The sequence below is a fragment of the Rhea pennata genome, chromosome 27, assembly GCF_028389875.1.
Source record: "Rhea pennata isolate bPtePen1 chromosome 27, bPtePen1.pri, whole genome shotgun sequence".
In the NCBI taxonomy this organism is placed as follows: Eukaryota; Metazoa; Chordata; class Aves; order Rheiformes; family Rheidae; genus Rhea; species Rhea pennata.
This window is the reverse complement of record NC_084689.1, coordinates 3,772,370-3,796,826: the sequence shown is the minus strand read 5'-3', so window position 1 is coordinate 3,796,826 and position 24,457 is coordinate 3,772,370. Positions and strand designations below refer to the sequence as shown.

The following is a 24,457-nucleotide window of genomic DNA, read 5'->3' as shown; positions in this document are numbered from 1 at the left end:
AATGTGGACTCAAGCCTACTGCTAATTGCCACAGATATGTGATTCCAATGCCTTAGCTGAATGAATCTCAGGACTGCAGTAGGGATATAGCATGGCTGATGGATGTAGGACAGCAGGGGAGTTGCTGCACTTCAAGAATATGGTTTACACTTGTTCAGGGAGTCAGGCTACCGAATGCCCCTGGGTAAAGATGAAAGAAGAAAGGAAGAGGGCTGTATCAAGTGGGAGGGTTGTTATCGACTCTTTATCAAGAACTGGGAAAGGCAGGATAAGGCATTTTATGAGCCAATTACAAGAAAAAAATAGACTGGTCACAGTAGTAAAGGAAGATCCTTGTAGACAAAAGACTCCCAATGTGGAGAACTTAGCTTGACAGGAGTCTGGCAGGAAAGGATCTGGATTACAGATAGGGTAATCCTCAGGGCTACCCACAAATGAGTACAGAAGGTAACCTCCTTTTGGGCTACATCAATAGAAGAGCTCTGCGTGAGCCACAGGGGACAGTTTCTTCTTGTCAGTGCTCGAGAGGCCCCAGCTGAAGAACTGCATCAAATTTTGGCACCACATGTTAGGAAAGGCAGAGAAAAAATGGAGAAAGGCAGAGGAGAAAAACAAGGATGACAAGAAGCTTAGAAACAATAATTATGGGAGGAGACTGAGAGACTTGCATTTGTTTAGTCTAGAAGGGAGATGATATAGGGGTTACAGGGTTACAGTTTCCCCACATTTAAAAGAAAGTTGTAAAGGGGACAGTGATGAACTAATTTTCATGGCCAGAAAGAATAACAAGAATGACGGAGTGTAATTTCCAATTAAAAGACTTAGTTCAGAAATTAGGATAATTTTTTACACTGCTACACTATTGGGGGCCCTTCGGAAACACGTTCATCAGAGTCTTTACAGCTCGAGTAGCTGTCTTTTTCTCCTTTACAGACATTTTCCTTTGGCACCTAGCTCTCTGATAACCCTGCTGACACTGGTGCAGCACCCCATGTCCCTCCCAGACCAGAAAAGACATACCAATGCAAGCCTGCTTTGTGGGCGTGCTCTGGAAGCCTTCATGGCACTTGCAGTGATAGGACCCAGGTGTGTTCACACAGTCACCGTGCACACAGGGGCTGCTGGAGCACTCGTCCACATCTGCAAGAAGAAGAGCCTAAACCTGTGAGACACCATTACGCAGGGAACACGCTGAGAGCTGCCAGAAAGGGTAACAAAGGCTGGATTCTGTGAGCTGCTGAGCCCTTCCTTACAACCCCGCATCCTAACAGCGTGGCCAGCAGGGAGGAATGCAGCAAGCCTCTGTGTTGAGGAGTCCGTAACAGAGCTGCTGGGGATATAAGGCCAGTCAGGTTTGGTGACAGGACCCTAAAGAGAGTGTAATGGTACAGGATATGTGGATCTGCAGCTTGGAGAGCAGTCAGCTGGTCCCTGTCACCTCTCCTGAGGCTCTGCCTGGTGAGCAATGGAGGGGGGAACAAAGCTTTGCTGGGCCTGTTAAGTCATGATAAGCATCTAACGCAGTGGCAGTTGCTTCACATCCCTGATCAAGCTGTGGCTGAGAGAGAAGAGTTGTCACGCTGGGTGTTCCTCACTGGGCAGGTACATCCTTTCTATCAGCCTGCCTCGATGGCTGAGACCAGCCCTCCCTCTCCAGCAGTGCGTGGCAGGAGCTGACTTCTGCGCGTGTCAAACAGATTCCACCTACCGATGCACTCTCCACGCACGTCCTGCTTGTATCCCATGTTGCACTCACAGCGGTAGCTGGATGGGGTAGGGATACAGCGTCCGTTCAGGCAGAGGTTGGTGAAATGCTTGCAAATGTCAATGGTCTGATTTAAAGTGGCAGTTCCTGGAAGGCACAGAGACAGCATTAGGTAGAGAACTGTAGCTCCCTTGGAGCAGAGTCAGTAAACGTAGAAACTGTGCTGGATCGATGCTGCTCCTGGGCCCTGAACAACCATCTCTGCTTTGAGCTGCAGACACAAACCCAGCTAGCTCAAAAGTCTCTTCAAAGTGCTATCGTACCCCTCCTCTACTGACATGCACAAGACTGCACAGCCTTTAAGTAAGGCGGGGATCAATATTTATGAACATCCAGTGCATGTTTACATGTCCAAGCCCTTGGCAAGGAGCTATTTGGGATGCACACAAGAGGGGTGTCTCTGGTAGTGGGAGAAACACTCCTCTGTTTTGAGGAGGCAGAGAGTGAGATGGTGACAAGAAAGCTTCATTCCTATTTGGTAATTAGAAAGATATTCTGCGCTGAAGCTAGCCTCCCTTGCTCTGCCAGGAGACGGTGTTTGATCTGCTGCTGGGCTCAGCATTCTGCACAGCATTAATGTCAAATCCCATCACTCCCCCAGTGTCAAAATAAACCTTGTAGCTGGCTAAGAACACTGGTGCTCTGCTCGTGTGTGCACAGCTCGGAGGAGCGGGCAGGCACACAGGCAGACACGCCGTGTATGTCCTGAGACACGTAGCCAAGTTGGGTCAGCACTGTAAAAAAGGAATTTTAATTTACCGATGCTTGAACTTCCTGGGCCCATTCCAGGCAGACCTGGGATCCCTCCTTGTCCGTTTGCCCCATTTGGTCCGATGCCTCCAGGCCCGTTGATTCCCGGCCCAACACCATTGGGCCCAAATCCAGGAATTCCTGGAAAGCTCCCAGGGAACCCTGGCACCACTGGGAGTCCTTCGATGCAAAGCCTGCGGTACTCATCTGAAACAAACCAGCTGCCTTAGTGTCTTTCCAAGAGTGCCTGAATCCCCCTCCTGTCTCTGCCAGGATGCAGAGAACACAGGCAGCGAGATGGAGACAGGAACTGGCAGACAGCAAAGAGGGTGGGTGCTGATGGGAAGAGGGCAGACCGATGAGGAGGGTTTTAACCCCCTCTTCTCCAAAGCAGTTGATGAGAGTCAGCTTGCCAGGGTGTTTGGCAGGAGCTTCTCAGGGTGTGTGGGGAAGATGGCACTGTAGGCTCCCTTCATGCAGGAAGGGACAGGACTTAGAAGGCTACCAGACTTGTCCTGAAAAGTTCTCCCCTGCATGGTGGCAGGGTCAATGTGATGGAGGAAGAGAGAGGCAGAGATGAAAATAGTTACAGTGTTGTGACTTCTCAAGGACTTCTGTCTGGACTCACCCTCATTTGGGCCCACGGCTCAACTGCAATGGAAAAATAAGCTGGAAGGGTAGGAGAGTAGGAGGAAGGGGGTAAATTCTTGCCTCAGCTGAACTCATCTGGCTTGCTTTCAGATGAGCCCCAGGCAGGTGAGTCAGCATTCCCATGTGACCCTTCTCTGTGGCATTATGTTGATAATCACCCGTGTCTGTGAAAGCCTGGGGTATCACTGGGGCTGTCAGAGCTGCAGGCTGGCCCAGTGGGAGGTGGAGGTCCTTAGTGTTGCACTTACCAGACCCCCGGACAGGACACATTTCTGGAGTCTGCCCAATGGCCCAGCAACGCCCAGAGTCACAGCAGCACTGCATCTTGGTGTACTGGCCAGGGAGTTCCCCAGCACAGCGGCCCCCGATCAGAGCAGAGAAACATGTCCCAATCCGCTGGTCTGCAGAGAGAGAGAGAGAAAGGAAGGAGATGCATCCACAGGGTGCCATCACTCTACTCCCAGTTAGGTCCCAGCCAATGTCCCGAGTGCCTGTTTCTAGTGGTGTGTCTTTCTTCTGCCCAATGTCCTGATCCGACCTTCTGTTCTGCCTCACCCTCCCAAATCATGAAGTTTTCCAGTACCTCCACCTGGAGCACATCAAGGCTGGAGTGATGAACCTCATTTCCCAGTATTAAATTTCACATTGCCATTTAGGCTTCTATATACTATAAGCAGCCTGACTGAGAGCCAGAAATGGGCAGTAGGTGGGCAACTCCTCTCCACTGGATTGGCTCCATCAGGATCTGCCTTGAGCCTTGCAGGAAGGACAAGCTGACTTAGCAGATACTGGTTCAGTTCAGAGCAGAAGACAGATGAGATCCCTCCACCAGCACTGTCTTCTGCCCTCTCTATTCATATTTCAGACTCATATTTGCTCTTCTTCCCATTTCAAAGAAATGAGATTTTTTACAGCTGTGTACTTTTTCTCACTAAAGTTTCTGCACTGATGATAGTCAGGGCCAGGCTACCCACTACCCCAACACAAATACTGAGTTAGCAGCTGGGAGATAGAACAGGCTGAGGGGAGCTGTTCTGCAGGAGACCTCACTGTAAACTTTAACACTTCCCCTATCAAACAGCCAGACTCATCCCATCAGCTAGGGCAGACAAACTTTTCTGGACTAAATACATTGTTCACCAAAATTGAATTCTGGGGCCAAGATCTCCATTCTTCAGGTTCTCCCTCTGACATTACTGTATGTCTTGCTCATTTAGACTACATCTGTGACTGGTGTTTGGCCATCCGTGCCAGTTTAACTGTACAGCAGGCCCTGAACTTGTCCAGATCCTGCAAGCCATAACAATAAACAGAGCATGCACCCTTCCTGTCTGGGATTTGTGCGCAGACCTGTGTGGCCTTTGTAGAAGTTTGTTAGATTAGAGACTTGATTTTAAAACCCATATGACATTCTTGACTGTTGTCCAGAAAGGAAGTGTCCCACACACAGTTCTTGAGTGTCCCTCTGGACCCTCTCAGTCATCTCTAAGCAAGCACTGGGACAAGGCCCCTTCTTACCACACTTATGGTTCAAGTACTGCATCAAAGGTAACTAAAACCTGCTGATTCAATCAAGGAATAAAGGAGGCTTGGTGAAAATGAAAGGCAATTAATTTAGAAACACCTTTACTACAGATAAGGTATTACCAAGTCAGAGGGAGCAGCAGAGAGTGATAACTTCTCTAGTTACTGTAACAGGCAGAAATACAGAGACAAAACTTGTCTGGCTCCAGGATACAGAGGTGAATCTGTTCATAAAAATCAGGTCCTGATATTCAGGAACTGGATGCAGAAAACACAGTCTAATCCGTTTGACGTCTGAGACGCACAGGGAGTCAAGGTTCCTTGGTAAGTCAAATTCTTGACTTACAGGAGTAATCTCTGGAAAAAGCACCTTTCAGTGATACACAAAGTGAGCAGTATCACGTTTCCCTAGACCTTGGCCTCTTTTGAGGAGCTGTGGGAGCAGTGGCGGACAAGAATGTAGGGTAGTGTCCCCCCAGTGCCTGCTGAACTGATTCAGGCTAGAGCTGCTGTTTCTGCCAATAAACACGTTTTCCCACGATAAAAAAAAATCCAGTGCCGCCTGCTACTATTGTAAAGGTTCCTAAATAATTAGTGGGCATTCCCTAGGCATTCCTGCTCTACCCTGAAGCCTTCGCTACATATAGCCATTTCCTTTGTTTTTCCCTTGCAGGACAGAGCTGGCAGACAAATGTGGCTCAGCCACATCCTACAGCACTTAGGTCACGCTGGGGAATCTAGGTTCCAGCATTAGCCAGAGTGATCCCCAGTTCTGTGCTAAGCCAGGACTTTTCCGCAGCTGCCATTGCCCAGGGTGGGCCTGCACATCTTGAACCTGGAGAGGACCTGCCTCTCCTTCCCAGAAGAGCTATGATGGCAAACCTCCCATGGTCTGTGAGGAAGCATTCCCTGCCAGGTTCCAGTGGTTGCAGCATCTCTCCCTAAACAAATGGAGATGTTCCCAGTCCCAACAGCGCTCCAGTCTGACCTCCCTCCAAGTTCCCAGTGGCTGCATGTTTCAGGTCATGGGCTGGTTCCCACAGCCTGGACTGAACCGTGAGGAGAATGAGCCCTGGAAGGTGGTCAAAGTCCATGAGCCTGGCCAAAGCCACAGACACCAAGCCTGGCACTGATGTTTGGGGTGTGAGGCTTCTGGACTAGACCCAGGAGACTGAAGGCCTTTCACATGTCTAGCAAGGCCCTGTCTGGCACCAAATCCTCTAGGAAAACCTGGAATATTCCACTCATTCAGCTCTTGTCCTTGTTTCTGAAGTAATTTAATGAGGGGGAAAGTCTGGTCTGATTTGTCTGCTGAGCCTGTAGAGTGACATTAACCAGCAGGCTGACACTTCACTGAAAAATAATTGAAATTAATTGCACAGAGCTGTTTGATCTGTGGGCTGTGGTTACTTCTTCTCTAATCACAGCTCAGGGACTTATGGAGGACAGTGACCCCATTTAAAGCCAGGGTGACTAAATCAGCATGTCTTTTCTCAAATACATTCCTTCAACCTGCAACACTGAGTTCAGCATGAACCACTTCTCTAAACGTAAAACTTTTTATCCACCAAAGAGACTTGCAGAAGGAGAGACAGGATAGGAGAAGGCAAATTTGGTCACAGGCATTGAATGCAACACAGGATTAACTCCTAATCCTAATGAAGAAAAGTCCTAGTCACATGGAAGTTTGTGCTCTACAAGGTCTTTGTTCTCTGGCAGATGACAGGCGTGCAAGAGCAACACCCATGTCTCTACAGGGCTCAGCAAGCATCAGGGTATAGAACAGAACGACAGGTTGGGAACACTGCTGAACAGCCATGACTCCTACTCCAGAAAGGGGCTGTCCTTTGAGCAAGCCAAGGCAGGATAGTGGGATCATTTCAAAAAGCTTCACAAGTCCCTTTTTCTTAAATCACTGATGCTGCTTTAGGGCTTGGCTGAAATAGTTATCTAGGTCTGAGGGCAGTAATTTGGAATAAATCCTTTATCTCCCCCCTGGCCCTTCTGTGTGACACTCTCTGTCACCAAGACTGTGACACACTGTGACAGCCATCCAGTTAATAAGCCAGAAGCAATTCTGAGAGGGCAACACAAGTCCCCACAGACAGACATGCACTAACAAGTTTAACAAGGCAAGGAGGTCACAGCACTTTGTGTAATGGAGGGATTGATCCAACCCTTATTCATCTGGACAAACATTTATTAAATTCATCTGTCTTTGCTGCAGTTTGCAATAACTTCTCTCAGAAATGAACATCAGAACTAATTGAAAACCCAGCTGGATCTGCCTTGGGCAGAGATAGGGTGGATGGAAAGAACAGCGGGTCCCTTCAGTGCCTCCCCGACCTCCTGCAGGACCACCCACTTGCTGGAGGTACAAACACAAGGCTGCCGTGATATTGGTCTGCCTTCCTCCACAGCTGTTAAGGGGACAGCTTTGCACAATAATTTCAGTTAATCAGATAATGCTGCAGGCGAGAAAGGATGTAAAATTCCACATTAGATTAGAAATGATTAGACACAAAGGGGAGGGACAGAGCTACAGGTCTGTCAGTGGTCTGTGATTCAGAGATGTTATGGATGCTTTGGAAGTGGTTTTCATGATATCCATACAAAAGTTTATTTGGTTTAGTGAGCAGTTCATGGCAGTCACTTGAGGAAGATTAGAAGAGTCAGTGAATGAAAATAATTTTGAAAAACAATTTCTATTTTTTCTGATTTAAGGGCATAAAATGTTTTCTTAAAAAATATCAAATTATTCCATTGATCTTCTTTAAAAAAAATTGATATTTGTCTTTCTCCACATTTACTGCCTTCTATAGTGAAATGACTATCTGTATTTGCTTTTTTCCCAATTCCTTATTGTTATCTATAAATTCTCCAGGGTCTGGGGAACTATTAAAAAAAATAGACTTACAAAAGGACAAAGGAAAATGAAAGAATGGGGAAAAATATTACTGCATGGCCTTCAGTGGTGGAAAAAAAAACAAAGACAAGCCAAAAAAGTTATCTGGGTTTCAAAAAAAATCCCCATTATTTTCTAATCTTCATTCCGATGAAAAGCTAAAGGTCTATTTTGAGGGGGAAGGCGGGGGAAAGGAGAAATGAAAAATACATGTACTTCTTGCCAGGGGATAGCTTTTAAGGGTATTTCTCTGACTTTGTGTCTTATTGTTCCCAGGAAACTCAAGTGATCAAAACCAAACAAACTAGTTGTTGCAAAAGCCATCTGGCTCTGACTACAAAGGACCTGAAGGTGATTAGCTCAGAAGGGAGCTGCAATGCAGATATCAGCGTGTAGCCAGAGGAATCCCGCCCAAGATTTCCAATGGTGCTTGGCCCTCAAGTTGCTAGGCTGTGGCCCTGCTTCTGGCCTTCTGCTGAGGTCCTGGTCCTACTGCCTCCCTTGCCTCTTCCTCTCTGCTGTGCTCAGCAAAGCTCCCATTGACTTAAGGACTCTTTTGACCACCTCCTGGGCCTGGCCGTGTTGGTACACATCACAGGTTAGATGGAGCTGAACTGGGATCCCAGCAATTATGGAGCCTTTTTACATCTCTAGTCTCCTCAAGATTTTAGGCAGAGCTCTGCTTGGCAGCCTCCCTGGCTCCCTCGACACCTGGCAAAGTGGTGGGAGCTGTCAGGGGGCTCTGATCAAAGTGCCTCTTCAGCTCCCTGTGAAGCCATTTTCAAGCCTGTGATTCTCCCATTTCTTCCTTCTTGTCATTTCTTGCCTTCATAAATATTATCTAGTCATGTTTTTTTCCTCCTGCTCTTTCTCTTCCCAGATAATGATGAGAGAAGTAAAGAGTGGTTCTCTAGGCAGGTGAAGCCCTCAGTAAAACTTTCACAACCCCAACTGAACCCAGAAATTTGCAACAATAAGTTAGACTTGGCCCTAGCTGGAACTTCAAGCAGTAGATTTGCTGATCTTGCCCACCAAGAGATAAGACCCAAATCTCTCTTTACAGCTTTGCTGCACCATCAGGAAAAAAAGGAAGAGCAAATAAAGCAACGTGCAGGAGCTCTGACTTGTAATGAAGAAGGGAAGCATTTTTACGCACCATTTACAAGATTAGAAATGCATCTGAAAGGACATTTTCCTGTTTGGAAAATTATTCTTTTAAGCCCTTCTTGAAAAGCAATCCATTGCACAAGAAAACAGCTCACTGCCTGCTGAAGCACATCCTTCTGCTGCCTGAAAAACATTGAGCCCATCTTTTACAAGCATAAATGAATGAAATTGTTGTGAGCATGTATGGATCTGGATTCTTTGTGTCAAGCACAGGTGGTTGAATCTTGCAATAAATGTTCATTTCAAACTATGACAGACTTTCTCCAGCTATGCCGCTGTTTGCATTTCACTGAGCAAGGCAGTGAAAGCAGCTAATGAGATTTGGGATCAACTCAAGCTCAACGTCTTGCTGTTTCAGCTGCAAAAACTACAGGAGATTATTCAAATGCAATAAAAAGGTGTTTACTCTACTAAAAAGGGAGGGGAAAAGGATCAAGGCTGCCACTATAAAGTCACCACATACCCAGTGCTGGTGCGCCATGATATATGAGACAATGTGGTCATTTCCGGTCTAAACATCTGGGAGGTGTTAGCACAACGTCTCTTCTGCTCTCTCTTGAAGCTGTTCATGCTTTAATGTTTTTAATTTAATTATTTATTAATTTCCAGTTTTACACAGCGTTTATTTGATTTGTTTCATAGACCATAAATTGTGGTTTTAAAATACTGTAAACTCTCAAAACGAGCACTAAAACCCTCCAACCTATATAAACAGAATTTGCAAAATATGGATCATGGGGCAACAGCACCCCAGAGTTAAATCAGCACATTTTGCCAGAAAAAATATTATCTGTCCCAAAATATGACAGAACACTAACAGCATATATTAGCTCAGGGAAGTGGCTACAGTATGATATATCAAGTTCAGATGCAGTCATAGTCCACTGCAGCTAACTAAGCTTTGGACTATTTTTAAACTTTGGGATCCTAATTTTATTTACTTCTCATTTCTTGAAGTACTTGGTTTGAGGGAAAGAGAGGAAATGTCCATATGAGTCATCAGACAGCCATCACATCCCTCTGGCCTTATGGCAGGGTATAGGAAATATGGAGGAATAAAATTTCATTCTTGTCAAAATCTATCAGATTCCCAAACAAGGTGACTCTTACTGAACACTTTACAATTTTTTCTTTCTGGAACTAGAACATGGTTGATTTTTACTCCAAATTCTGTGGCTATAAAACAGTTTCGAAATGAAATATTTCTGTATTTATTTCCAGGACTTTCAACAGAAAACTCTACCTAACATTTCCATTGTCCTAATAGTAATCCTATTTCTGCCTTTTCTGTAACGATTCCTCTTTATAAATCCTTGTGTCCTTGACCTTCTAAAGATGAATGAACTTTCTGAATGGTGAGACAAACTCTGGGATTTAATTTGACTCAAGTAAGTGTCCTGCTGAGAGCAAGTACACAGAGCTGCTCTATTTATCATAGAAACTGTTGTCTGTTATAGAGAGAAATGGACCATCAAATATTTACAAGGCTTGGAAAGGAATTTTGATCTGTTAAACATGCAAGATTCACTCCAGGCTCTGTAGTCTGGAGGCAGGACAGGTCGTAAGTCTGGGGAAAGCATGCCTGGACCCCAGCCAATTCTGGTAAGCTTTAAAATACAGGCGCCTTGAGCCAAATTGCAACAGGGGTAAACAGGTACAGCAGAGCCTGTGGAGTGTGACACACTGGCCCCACCGAGCCCTTCATGTAGCCTGCAGGATGGGGACTGCAAGTGTGATTTCTATATGGTCCCAGAAGTCGTTTTGTAGTCAAAAATCAAGTGCTGTGGGAGGAAGGTGGCTACAAGGTAATGTGTGAGAGCTTATACAACAGTCATGTAAGCCTGCAGTCTCTGCATGCATGCAGGGATAGATGCCTGCAGTGTGATGAGCCATGCTTGGGAGCACTTTTTTTTCTCCACTGACTAGAGAGGGATCCCAGACAGTCAGCTCAGCGCAAAGCAACTCCCCCGTGAAAGTTTGAGTTCAGTGAGATGAAGCCAAATTGAAGTCTAAAGCCCTCAAGAACACAGTCACTGACACTATCCTAGCCAGACATCTTCCATCCCAGACATTTTCCTTAATAAGTTCCCAGCCACGCCCTGTCAAACACTCCAAGCACTAGGATAACTATAGTCAGGGCTATTCTCAGTGGGGTGGTGAGACAGAGAAAGCCCTGGTCTTCAGCAGCCAAGTAGGACTGCACCACAACCTGTAACTGAGGTGGAGCATGGCAGCCAGTCCATGGCACATGCAAGGACAGCACTGGAAAGAGAACATTTTCTAGCTATTACATGGACAGCATGCACATTTGAAGTGATTTGCAAACCACCATCATCATGTGAGGTCTGAGTTTCAGAAACTCCCTTTATGCAACAGTCCTGAGAACTATTTAGCATCTTACCAATGCAGCGTGATCCATCGGGGCTGGTCATGAAACCACGTGGACATGCACACACATAGCTGCCTGCTGTGTTGGTACACTCTCCACCATCACATACGCCAGAGATTACTCCACACTCATCCACATCTAGGAAAGAACAAACCAACAGTGATTACTTTTCCCTGTGATTCATCTCCTTTCCTTCCATGAATGGATGTGGGGCCAGAGCTGTGATCATACAGGAAAGGAACTAGTGTTATGAGCTGTCATGAGATGTTTGAGATCATTAGTGGCCTCCTACCAGTGGCTTAGGAAAGAAAAAAAGACTCCCCCAAAGAGTGATTCAGAGAGCTTCATGGAGTCATCTGCTTCTCTCCACTGAAGAATAGGTCTTTGTGTAGGCTGATTGAAAATGCTGAGCTCCCTGGAACACAAAGGAAGCTTCAAGACAGAAACATATCTGTGCAGGTGCACAACTCCGGCTGAACAGCAAGTCCCTCCATGCAGCTTGGAAGCCTCTCTGAAGGCAGAGATGCTTCTCACAACATCGTATTTTTAAAAAAAAACACCGGACACTTCCATTATTCACTGAACTGCTCCATATAGTGAAGAATGTATAAATTTAGACATTTACAGGTGAAAAGGCACCTGTACTCCCAGTTAGGCAAAGGAGATCTGGACATTTCACTCTATATATTCAGATTCTCAATCAGCAGTTATCTATCTTAGAGTGAAACGATCTTTTCTTCAGGCTCCCCTGAGTGTGTTGACCTCCACTCAGATTCATAGTTCACAGGGCAACAGCTGTATTTGGGTGCCTACACGCAGATTTCTTTGTTTTGAACTGAAGGTTCCCTGTTGCTAGACTGGTTGCCATACTGTCTGGTGCCATCTGAGATGCCCCAGGGAGTTCTGCCTACCTTCCAGTCACTCTGGAAGAATGCAAGTCTTTTGGAGGTCCTGTGTTATTTCTACCAGTCCTTTGTGGACAATCCTGCTATGCTGGGGCTTCTCAAATACCAGTGTGGGCATTTAAGTCCAGCCTTGGTGTCTGCTGGAGAAGGAAGAAGCAACTTCCTTTGTATGAGAAAAGATACAGCATCGCCTCTTCACCTTTCTTTGAGGGAAATTCCTTCCCCAGCAGGCTGCAAAATGAGTGGGGAGAGAAAGGAAGGTTGAAATGAATCCACTGAAATGAAGCTACTATGCAGAACTCAGAATACGAATTAATGAGACTGAAGAGGAGAAACTGAGTCAGAAGGACACTGACATGGTAGCCCCTTGGAGGGTAGATGTGCCCTAAAGACACCTGCTTTGGATTCTGGCTACTTCTCCCAGTGTAGTTAGATGGGCACTATCTAAAGAGCTCCTGGTGCAGGATTCAGCCAGCTGCAGGCAGACCCCTTTGATCTCACTTCCCACTCGCATAAAGGTTCAGCTAAAGGGAAGATGAGCAGTCCAGGGGTGATGGGATGCTTTCCTATGTGCTCTGCCAGGAGCAGAAGCAGATGGAGTTTTCATATCATGAAAAAAGGCTGAAGGAATTGCCCTGCGCAGGAACCTCTGTGACTTTCTCAGTGAAGTCCTTCCTGCCTGAGGCTACTGCTCTTATCAGTTGAGTGCCAAGGGCACTGGACCTCCCTCCCTTCCAGTTTTGCCCTTGTTAAAGCACCTTCTGGTATACCATGTAGCAGTCTAGCAAGCAATTCCTCCACCTATTGAATCATATCTGACTTGAATTCTTACCAGCACTTTGTGACCAAATAAATGCTTTGGTTTTATGGCAGTGGTAAGACATGGTAATCTGTCCCTATTGAGTGCCAACCAGCAGAGCAGGCTGGAGCTGGAAGGAACCGAGATCTTACATGGTACCAGCAGCTCTTGCCACAAGCCCAGGACAGGACTATACTGACTATTTTACATGGAACTACCAGATTTTAGGGAAGCAGAAAAACTATAGAATTGTGCCTGACACTTTTCCTTAAGCTTCTGATTCTGTCCTAGGTTTTCTTCCTTCCTCCAGCACAGCCTTTCCTAGCCTATGAACATGCCATAGTTTGGGCTACTTATCTAGTCACAGGAAAGATTAGTGAGCTAGAGATACACTGAGTCCTCAGTGAGATCACACCTAATTATCCATGAAGAGAAAAGAAACACTAGTGAGCACCACAGCTGAAAGAAAGCCCAACAAATCTGGGAATCTTAACGTTCCTTGATCTGTTGCCCTGCCAGTACCCTCTAGATGAGTGGGTAGGAAACAGTCCCCAGCTGGGTTCCAGTCTAGGCTAGTAGGACCATCTGTATCAACAAGTTCTACCACACACTGATTTTCCAGCAGTTCACTTCCATGCATGAGGTTGTCTGTCAGTATATCTGACACCAGTGAGATGTTCTCTGAATTCTCTGAATTTAAGAGGATGGAAAGTAAGGACATCACAAGAAGATTTTTTCAAAGGAACAAGAGCAGAATGCACATGTCTGGAGATGCCTGTCAGCCCTCATGACTAGATATGGCAATGATTGCAGAAAAGTTGCAAAAGTACTAAAATTCAAAGATAGCCACCTAGTGATATAGCTTCTGTCCTAGTGAAGAGCTTCTGGCTCTTCTTCTAATGAGTATTTAAAGAGCTGCATACATTTGTGGAAAACCTAGTTAACAACAGATGAGAAAGCACATAGGACACCCACGGACTGCAACTCAACAGACCTCAGACTGCAATAGGAAGGGGTGAAGACAGGGCATAAGACTCAACAAGTTCTTATACAAATGATATAGAGGGAGCCAGCTCTTGTTTTCTCTGCAGCACTTAGGCAAGATCTGAAGGCTGGGTAAGTTGAAGGGAACAGAGTGACAAATTAACAATTTTGCAAACGGAAATTTATCTTCAAAAGGTTTAGACTAGAATGTGGATGCTGTTAAATATATAGGCCCCAGTCACACTGGGGTGGCTGTTGATTCTAAGGACTAGTTTTGGTTGTGGATTTGTCTCTATTAACAACTAAAATCTGTTTCAGAAACTTATCTGGAGTTAGAATTCAACCTCTGATTAATGCACCCAAAGCAGTTGGTTGCTGGTCATGGTCCATGTGGTCGGTAAAAGACAGATGGAACATTTGCCAGAGAGTTTTCACAACAACAGGAAAAAACAAAAACAAAAAACACATTTTGGCTATCATCAAAATAAATGATCTCTGCTAAGCAGCTTTATTCATTGTGTTTTAAAACTGCAACACTTTCGTCAATGGATATGGCAATTTTTATATGCAATTCAGAGACTGCCGGGGGCTGGCCAGAGGATGATGAAGAAAGAACTGGTCAAATTAAGCTCCTTCGGTGGGATTTTTCTGATGCAAACAGCGTAACAGCTTCGCACAGCCTGATGGCATTAGCACGTGTGGAGATCAGAGCTGCTGCAGGGCAAAGAGGCATCTGCAAAAAACAAGCAGAACAGCAAAGACCACTCTCCTGGGAGTGGGAATGGAGGATGTCTTTGGAAGGGCTGAGCTCAGAGACTTTAGTGATAAAAGCGGTGTATGCATACATGGAAAGAGTTGCCAGAACCCACTCCTCTATGGCAAGCAAGGAATCGGCAGAAATACATGTTGAGAGCCAGCAGACCTGGCTGTCATGTCAAGCAGCAGTAGGTTTGAATCATAGCGACAAATCTGAGAAAGGGCCCTTGTATTCTGTGAGAAAAGGGTGTGGGTCACCCAGAGGGGTGGTAGGCTGTTTCCTGTACATTGTGAAACTGTGAAAGATTTGGGAATTAGGAAGGAAATTTCTGACTACAATCTCACAGTGCCATGCAGTGGCTAGCTGTGCTAGTGCAGAACTGAAGACTGAATACTGATAAGAGGCAGGGAGGTGGTGTTACCTCTGTAAAATCATTCCAGGATGTCACAACTTTGCCTGACACTGGTTCTTACAATAGGATATTACTTAACTGGAGGAGTTCAGAGTCTAGAGAGCGGAACGATTCAAAGCCTGGAAAAAACTGCATGATATTAAAGGACTAGTAGACTCAATCTACTAATTTATCCACACAAATGTGAAGATGTGAATGGATCACAGAAATGTGACATGCAAAGGTGATCCTGTGAGTACATCACTCTGCACTCTCAGAAAAGACAAGATGAAAATTGGAGTTCAGACTTTATAAATTCAGGTTGGAATAAAGTAGACAACTTTACACTGAAGGTAATTAATCTTTGGCTTAAGTATCCAGTGATGGGTACTAGTTCCCCAGCTCTTGGGACGGAGTCTAGATCTGTGTAAAAGTCAAGTTCATCTAAGCACACTCTAAAGCCAACAGAAATAGACTGCAACCTCCGTAAGAAGGTTGATCCTACTGACTGGAGATGTCTTCAAGAAAGTGTTGCATTACCCTCTTGAGAGCCTATCTTCCTGCTTTTACTATCAAAGGAGTCCAGATGATCAGCTTAGACTTGACATTTCCCTTTCAGAGCCCCAACTGAGAGCTCCAAACAGAGCTTGGGTGTCTCTTTCTAAAAGATGTGCTCTCACTTACCAAGAAGCTCTGTGTCTGCATGTACCCTTCTTCTCTGAGATTGTCTAGACCACAGAAGAGAGAGACTGAATTATCATAATTGTTCTTTTGGGTCTTAAAAATCTGAGGAATGTGTAAGAGGAGGGCACAGTGTTGGACGGCAATAGTATTGATGCTCCACAAAGAAAAGCAAGCCATATATTGTCTAAAAAGTGGCAATAAAAGCCAGTCGTCTTCTGTCTGCCAGAAGCCAGGCTAGGGCAAAGCCTCACGTGTGCACAGAGCCCTGCCTTCACAGCAGTGGAAGTGGCACATCACAGATGTGTTGCCCAAAAAGCAGTATTGTAGTAGGCAGTGAACATTACTGCCAGCAACTCCTGGGTTGTGGTGACCCAGAGAGCAGTGTCGTTGATCTGAGATATGCTGCCTCCTGACAGCAAAGGTTACCTAAGACACCTCAGGACACTAGCACTGGAAATGGTGGGAGGAGTGTGGGATGGTTTCCCAAACAGCAGTGCAGGTGTAGATAGGGGAAAGACCTGTGGATTGCAAGGTGGTCACTTTCCTTCAACAACCACCTCCAACAGGAACCGTTCCTGTTCATCTCACTGCACAACTGGATACCACTCTTTGTCTCTTACCTGTGTTTCCTTCTTGTTTTTCTCTAGAAGCAGCCAAAGGATGATAATTCTGCTGCCAAGAAAACACCTTCCTGCTCCCTAAGCACCAAAATCTGCCAAGTAACCATCAGTCCCTCCTGAACATGGAGCAGAACTTTTTTTTTCCTAAGGGAAAACATAATCCTGTCCCAGCCACTCACACTGGATCTGTCAGAATGACTTTCCACACAGTTCTTCAGCTGCACCTGAACAATCAGAGTTTGGGTGGCTGTTCGTGACAGTTACCTTTTTCATTAGACTTTTCACAGGAACTGGATAACGGCATGCCTCATGCAGCCATTACGCCTGTGCAGCTGGTTGGGAAACACATCCGTGCAGAATGGGAATGACTGTGACATCCTTGCAAGCTGGGTAAACCTCTGCACAAGGCAGAGCATTAACACAGAAGACAACTTGGAGCACATTCATCTGAGCACCACAGGTGCTCTGATCCCACTACATCAGCCTTTGCTGCAGGGTGGGACACCACTGCGGATCTGATGATGGAAGTTAAATCACATCACCATGATGCACATACCCCCACTCACACCAACTCTGGGGGAAAATGAGGCATAGGAAGATCTATGTTGTTAGAGCTCTGGGGGAAAATATTGTAGAAAAGGCCTGGATGACAGCAAGAGGTGGGTTGTGGTTAAATATGCTGAGTGCTAGATGGCATCTCCATAAAGAGTTTTTTTGTAGATGTTCTTTATACTCAAAAGAAAGAGATGGTCTCTTTCAGGCTGTAATTTTTCTCATGTGAAGATACATGTATAAGCAGAGCAGAATTATGCCCTAAAAGTGATGATTTCTCCCAGCAAAATGAGACATGGTGAAATTCATCCCACTCAGCTCACAGTAACCAGCTCAGCAATGAACACTGACAATGTATGAGTCTAAATAAAATGAGACGAATTGCCTTTTGATTTTGATGCATGCAGCATGAACAGAGACCTGCATCACCCCTGCCATGGTAGCTTCATGTAGCCAAGGAACAGTTTTCAACCTCTGCTTCTTGATCTCACAACCAGTGACAAACACAAGTATCTCCTGTTTCATTTTGGCTGTGACTCCAAGCCCTGAGGGATCAAGTGAAATCTCTATCCTACTGTGCATCAAATAAAGCCCAAGTGCATGGGGCAAATTATACAATGACATATCAAGAGGGGATGGTGCATTCCTATTGTCCTGGCTTCTCAGGAAGGCCAGAATTACGCTTTCAGCTTACTGCAAATTTCAACTGCCTTTTGCATACAGCAGGATTGTTGCCTCTGGCCTGGAAAGCTCCTCTAGCTCTTTGATGCTTAGAATCCCTGCACCAGACAGGCATGACTTGAAACCTAGAAAAGCAGCAATGCAAATCTACAGAAAACACTTCCCCCACTCTGGCCCCTGCGGGGAGAGAGATTTTATCACTATAGCCTCCCCTGTCATTTAATTACAGGCTTGTGTTGGGTTACAATTTGCAGAACACGCCAAGGAAAGGAGTTTTATGAAGTGAACACTGGTTGTACTAATAGAAAAAACAGCCTAAAACTTCTGCACAGCACTCCTAAATGTTGTTGTATAATAGATCTGGAGGCCAGCTGAAAGGTAGGCATCTTATTAGATCAATGCTTATGAACATTGCATTAGTCATCCAAGAAGAAGTGTATGTGGTGGGGGCAGGAACCACATTCCATTCTTAAGGAAAAATAGAGTCATTCAAAAGGTTACATCAGTCTGCAACATCGTTTTCTCTTGAAAATCCCAGCTCCTGTAAGACCCCTGTTAGCAACCCAATAAGCAGGAGAAAAGCAATTTTGAGAAAGGGAGGTGGTAGTGAGCTCTGGACTTTGTTGCTGTTTCAATTCTTCCCCACTGCCTCTGCCTTCTATACTTTTTCTACTTAAATTCATCCAGAGCTGAAGTCCATGCAGGGCTTGACCCAGTGGGACACATACGTACACCTCTCGTTAACACCCAGCTGCCAGTTTCGGATAGCAAATTCCTCCAACTATAACCTGGCTACTTCTTGATTTTTTCCAGTTCTCTGTTAAGAATTACAGCAATACTCTGTGCACTCTGCTCCTCAGACAATCACAGAATTCAATGCAAACATTGATTTTGGATCTGGTCTCTATTTCATGGGGTTGGACTTGACTTGATCATTTAAGGCTGGAAATGCTGGAAGTCAAAAGCAACAGAGCTTCAGAAATAGAGTTGCAGTCTACAAAGCTCATCCAAAACAGGTGCCCACAAACATGTTCAAACTTCAACCTTTCCATCTGCTAAAACACCAGGATTTGATGGAGAAAACATCTCTCTGTCAAATAATAGAAGTAATGTCTCATCCACCCTTTCTCGTGTAGTGCACGGGATTCTCAGACCTTCCCTTCTAAAAAGCACAGAGAAACCACAGAGGAGAGTAATGGAATCCCCCAAACCATACCAAATCCATGTAAATGAGCTTTTAATAGATCTAAACAATGAGCTCTTCTGTAGACATTTTGTAAGAAAATTGAAAATATGCTAATAAAATGGCTATCATGTTCCATTCAGGAAGATAGTGGGCCAGTCTACCAGCTGTACTCATGGAAAATGTAGAAAAGCTCCTTCCAGCATAGAAATATGAATGAGATTCAACAGAGTAAAAAGACAAAGCCTTGCCTTCATTACAAAATTAGGATTTTTGTGTCCTGCTAGGCTTGCAGGCTGGCCCGTAGGGATATGACTGGTATCTAACCTACCACTCTACAAGCACTAAATGGATAAGGGGAGCAGAAAGAGGTGAGATTTGTAATTAAAGATTTTGCCTCCCTCAGCAGAATCTGTCTCCTTGAGATGTAGAAGACTGTCAGAAGTGGAGCTGTCATGGACTGATTTGAACAGAGCTTGATGAACACAGCAATGCCTTTCACTCACTTGCCTGGTGTTTCTCAATGCACTTTATTGTATCTTGTATCATCCTGAAACAATTCTGAACATGAGACACTTATTCCTTCTGGGGCATTGGAAAGCATCCCAGATGAGGTACTGGTACTACATACTTTGCTGATAATGGAGCTGGCTTTGTGCAATAGAAGAATAGCTATGGAGAAAAAAAAAAAAGTGAAATTATTGGAAGAGAACCACTGAAACAGTGGAAGGAAAAGCTTTATTCATTCAGGGATTCCAACCATAAGAGCATGCCATGGAATTGTTCCCTTAAGTATAATTTCTGTGATTGTTTCCAGGAGATTGTTTCCCTTCATGGAGAAGGGCAGACTTTCCTTTGGTTAAGGAGGATAGGATTAGAGATCTTCTGGGCAGGCTTGACAGCCACAAATCTATGGGACCGGATGGGATGCACCCACGGGTACTGAGGGAGCTGGCGGATGTTGTTGCCAGGCCGCTCTCCATCATCTTTGAAAGGTCCTGGAGAACTAAAGAGGTGTCTGAGGGCTGGAAGAAAGCCAATGTCACTCCAGTCTTCAAAAAGGGCAAGAAGGAGGATCCAGGCAACTATAGGCCAGTCAGCCTCACCTCCATCCCTGGAAAGATGATGGAACAGCTCATCCTAGATGTCATCTCTAAGAATATGGAGGTAAAGAAGGTGATCAGGAGTAGTCAGCCTGGATTCACCAAGGGGAAATCCTCCTTAACCAATCTAATGGCCTTCTAGGATGGAATGACTGGCTGGGTAGATGAGGGGAGAGCAGTGGACGTTGTGTACCTTGACTTCAGCAAGGCTTCTAACACTGTCTCCCACAACATCCTCCTAGAGAAGCTCAGGAAGTGGGGGTTAGATGAGTGGACAGTGAGGTGGATTGAGAACTGGCTGAATGGCAGAGCTCAGAGGGTTGTCATCAGTGGCATGGAGTCTAGCTGGAGGCCTGTGGCTAGTGGTGTTCCCCAGGGCTCAGTATTGGGTCCTATCCTGTTCAACTTATTCATCAATGACCTGGATGAGGGGACGGAGTGCCTCCTCAGCAAGTTTGCCAATGGTACCAAGCTGAGAGGAGTGGCTGAGACACCTGAGGGCTGTGCTGCTGTTCAGAGAGGCCTGGACAGGCTGGAGAGTTGGACGGAGAGGAACCTCATGAGGTTCAACAAGGGCAAGTGCAGAGTCCTGCACCTAGGGAGGAATAACTCCATGCACCAGTACAAGCTGGGGACTGACCTTCTGGAGAGCAGCTCTGCAGAGAAGGACCTGGGAGTGCTGGTGGATGACAAGTTGACCATGAGCCAGAAAGGTGCCCTTGTGGCCAAGAAAGCCAACGGTATCCTGGGGTGCAGTAGGAAGACTGTTGCCAGCAGGTCAAGGGAGGTGATCATGCCCCTCTACTCAGTCCTGGTGAGGCCTCATCTCAAGTACTGTGTCCAGTTCTGGGCTCCCCAGTACAAGAGAGACATGAAGCTACTGGAGAGAGTCCAGCATAGGGCTACGAGGATGATCAGAGGGCTGGAGCACCTGCCCTATGAGGAACGGCTGCGAGAGCTGGGCCTCTTCAGCCTGGGGAAGAGAAGACTGAGGGGGGATCTGATCAATGTGTGTAAGTACCTGAAGGGAGGGTGTCAAGGGGATGGGGACGAACTCTTTTCAGTTGTCCCATGTGACAGGACAAGAGGCAATAGGCACAAATTGAACCACAGGAAGTTCTGCCTGACCGTGAGGGGGAATTTCTTCACTGTGAGAGTGACAGAGCACTGGAACAGGTTGCCCAGAGAGGTTGTGGAGTCTCCTTCTCTGGAGATATTCAAGGCCCGCCTGGATGCAACCCTGTCTAACATGCTCTAGGTGACCCTGCTGAGCAGGGAGGTTGGACTAAATGATCTCCAGAGGTCTCTTCCAACCTTACTGATTTTATGATAATTTAAAAATGTCATTCAGTGTAATGCCCTCCCACACTTCCCTATGTATCAGTGAAATGTGTCTGATTTCAGCATTGATGTTTCCATTCTTCATTTTGCACCACTATTACCAGCATGCTTTTTTGTGTCTTCTTCAACAATTCTTCCAGCAGTGCTAAGTCTGCTGGAAGTGTGCCTTCCTTTTAGTGCTCACACACTTCTAGTCTCCCTGCAAACATCAACAGATCCTGCTGTGGATCTAGCCAAGCCTACTACCCTCCTATCCTCTCAATTCAACCATAAGCTGACAACATCTGCCCTCCTCACTTATCTTCTCACACAAAGACAATATAAATGTGGCCATTTGGCCTTTGCAAAGAAGAAGGGCTTGTCTCCGGTGCTGGTCTAAGGGAGCAGCCTTGCCTTCTCTACTCTCATTCCATCCCCCTGCTGTGTTTCACAGACTGCTTATATCTTTCAGAAAGTGAGCAGGCAATTTTCTGTGCCAGAAATTTCTCATAATGTGCTGCACAGCCCTAAGCTCAGGAACTCTTGATCCCTTGAGCTCCCTCAGAATACAATGAACAAAGGCATAAAATAGGCTATTTGAAAGTGTCGCATTCATTAGATGAGCTTCACAAATAATTCTGTAACTGAGCAGCCCTGAACTTGGAGAATATTTGAGTTCAAATCCAAACTTGATGTTGTGTGCATATTTTCATGTATTGCAGATAGAACAAGGACATCTTTTTCCTTCTGGGGTTGACCAAAACTCATCCTGTATATCTGGCCACAGCCCCCTCACATGCCTGGGAGATTGGGGCCTGAGCTAGCCTGTGTTATCAGCATAGCAGATCTTGCATAAGAAAGTGTCTTTATCCTACAGGGATTCTGGAACTGAAAATGGAGCCTTGATTCCAGGTGCCGTTTGGGTTGAGAGATAAGTATCACTCTGGGAAACTAACAACACTGTCTCCATTCCTGCCCATTCCCACCAACAAACAGCCTGAAGAAGATTAGTAGTACACGGTGCTGTGTTAATGAAGGAGGCATCATCAATCAGCGGTCACAGTGACATGAACTCTGACCTTTGGCTCAAATGCAATCCCATCTGGTAACTTCACTCCCTAAGAGGATTCTTCTAAGCAGAAAATACAAGATCCTGGGAACTAGAAGAATTTAACAAAGATATTCAAGCTAGTTTTAATATTTCCTGGATGATAGATTTCAATGAGGAATTTGAAAACAGGAGGAGCCCGTCTCCTCTTTTAAGGCTAGATGGTCTCAGTGCAAGCTATGAAACCACTGCTTTCACCAGCTGCAAAGTTAGTGCAAATAGACTCAAGAAGCAAACTTCTGCAGCTTTGAGATTTTGTATTTGGAGCATGCTTCAATAAGGAAAAGATTCTCTTTTATGGTTGTTGTCATTATTTTGATTAAAACTCTTGGCCCAGTGTAGAGTTTGCTTGGGCTGACACAGCCACCTGGGCAGTACAGACACTTCAGCAAATCAGGAATTAGGTGCTCTATCTGCCATCCAGATAATTCACTCCTAAAACATCAAAGCATAGAGAAAACTCCTTGAAACAGGGCCTAGATCTCCCTATTTTTATAAAGTGTTAGTGTAAGATGAACCTTTGTCAAAATGCTGAGTCTGCATCCCCTATTCACATAGTTGTAGAGAGTCACGTGGGGTACAAGTCCTGGAGAGACAGCAGTGATGGCCCAGACAAAAGTATCCTCTTTTTCTTCTCTTAGTGGGGACATGCTGCTGATTTCCGTCTTGGAAAAAGTGATTTCAAAACCATCTCAAGCCTGTCAGTTTAGAGCACCTCTCATGTTTATGTCATTCTCCCAGAAGGACCCGCAGGCCAGTAAATAATACCAAAGGAAAACATCCCCTTTTCATGGTCTCCCTAGCAATTGAGGAATGATAAGTGATGGAGCAGACACTGTAGACATGGGAGATGTCTATTTTTATGGCTATCCAGGAAGGAGAGTGAAAGGAAGCTGTTTATGGCCACACCATGCTGCTTTTGCAGGCATTCCGGGAAGTGCGAACCCATGCAGAGGCCCCTCGCATCTGGATGACAGATTCGGACAATACATTGTTTTCAGTCTTAGTGAATAGGAGGTTCCAGCTAAACTGATTTCATATGTGCTTTTCCTGGTCCCCAGCCAGCATGGGTGAGGTGGATCAGGCAAGAGCTGTTTTTTGCCTCCTGAGTTTGGGCTGGGGTTCTCATAAAGTCCAGCCTTTGCCCATTGACCAGCTAAGTTGCATGAGACATTATTCGGTCAGGGAAACTGAGTCTTCACCTGAGAACCATGTGAAAGGGCTCTTCTGGGTAAGCTACTGGTCCCATGTTCCTGGATGCTGGATACCGCAGAAAACCCTTCTGTTGAAGTTTTAGAAAGCTTTTTAGTATCCTACCAGGAAGATCCACTGGCACAGATGTCTTCTCAACTTAAAAACACGACTACGCTCTCTGAAGGATTAACCTCTGTAGCTGCTGCCTCACCCTAGGAAAGTTTTCTGAAGGGCTGGTCCCAGGTCACACTTCATGCACACTTCATGGAGACTACTAGAATTGTACTAGCAAGGAAAATGGCTGGATTACAGGAGGGTGGGGATACTGGAAGAGTCACTTGGAAGGAATGATACCCCTTTCCCTGAGAACTGGCTATTGGAAGAAACCCCATGGGACAATGTATATACTGTGAAACCTACAGTGCCATGTTGCTGGCGCACTGATTCCTTTGAGTGCTCTCTCTGTGTAACACTTAGCTGCCTACAATCCTGCCACTGAAAATAACTTTGTCACCTGGAAACAAACGCCAGGTTAAACATCTGGATTCCAGTGCATTCATCATCCCTTTTCTTGATTACTACAGAGTGTTGGATAGGAATGAAAGGGATGTTGAGTTCCTGAAACCCTGCTAGGTGGGACTACAGTCACAACAGCAAAACAAACACATTCATCCCTAAAATGGCAAGTACAGGTCAGCAGGATTTGATTAAGATACGTGAGAAAGACCTTAAATAACCAAGGCAGGAAAACTTTAGTGCTGTTTTCCTTTTCATTTGCCAGATGTTTGGAAAATAAAATGAATATTTATTCCTCCAGCTCTGAGATGCAGCCTGTCTGGCTAGGTATGAATCTGACCCTTGGAAACTACTGCAAAGTGCTCGAGGAGAGCGTAACCATCCTACAGAGGTCCGCACACCTCTTAAGAGATATGCAGAGCAGTGGTAAAGGAGCTGCTGAAATTGGACTTAAGGAACTGGAGCCAGGCTATCAAAACAGCACACAGACTCCCAACTTGGTGGCACTG

General features: G+C 45.5%; 1 protein-coding gene across 1 annotated transcript in view; it reads right to left on the bottom strand.

Moving 5' to 3' along the window:
- Positions 1 to 24,457, bottom strand: part of FBN3 (fibrillin 3) — a 107,940-nt gene that overhangs the window by 39,975 nt on the left and 43,508 nt on the right. Inside the window, exons 8-12 of the mRNA XM_062596517.1 lie at positions 11,164 to 11,289; positions 3,415 to 3,567; positions 2,525 to 2,722; positions 1,709 to 1,852; positions 1,021 to 1,140 (exon numbers count right to left, since the gene is read on the bottom strand). Of these exons, the coding sequence (XP_062452501.1) occupies positions 1,021 to 1,140; positions 1,709 to 1,852; positions 2,525 to 2,722; positions 3,415 to 3,567; positions 11,164 to 11,289 (741 nt within the window). The remainder of the gene's footprint in view (positions 1 to 1,020; positions 1,141 to 1,708; positions 1,853 to 2,524; positions 2,723 to 3,414; positions 3,568 to 11,163; positions 11,290 to 24,457) is intronic.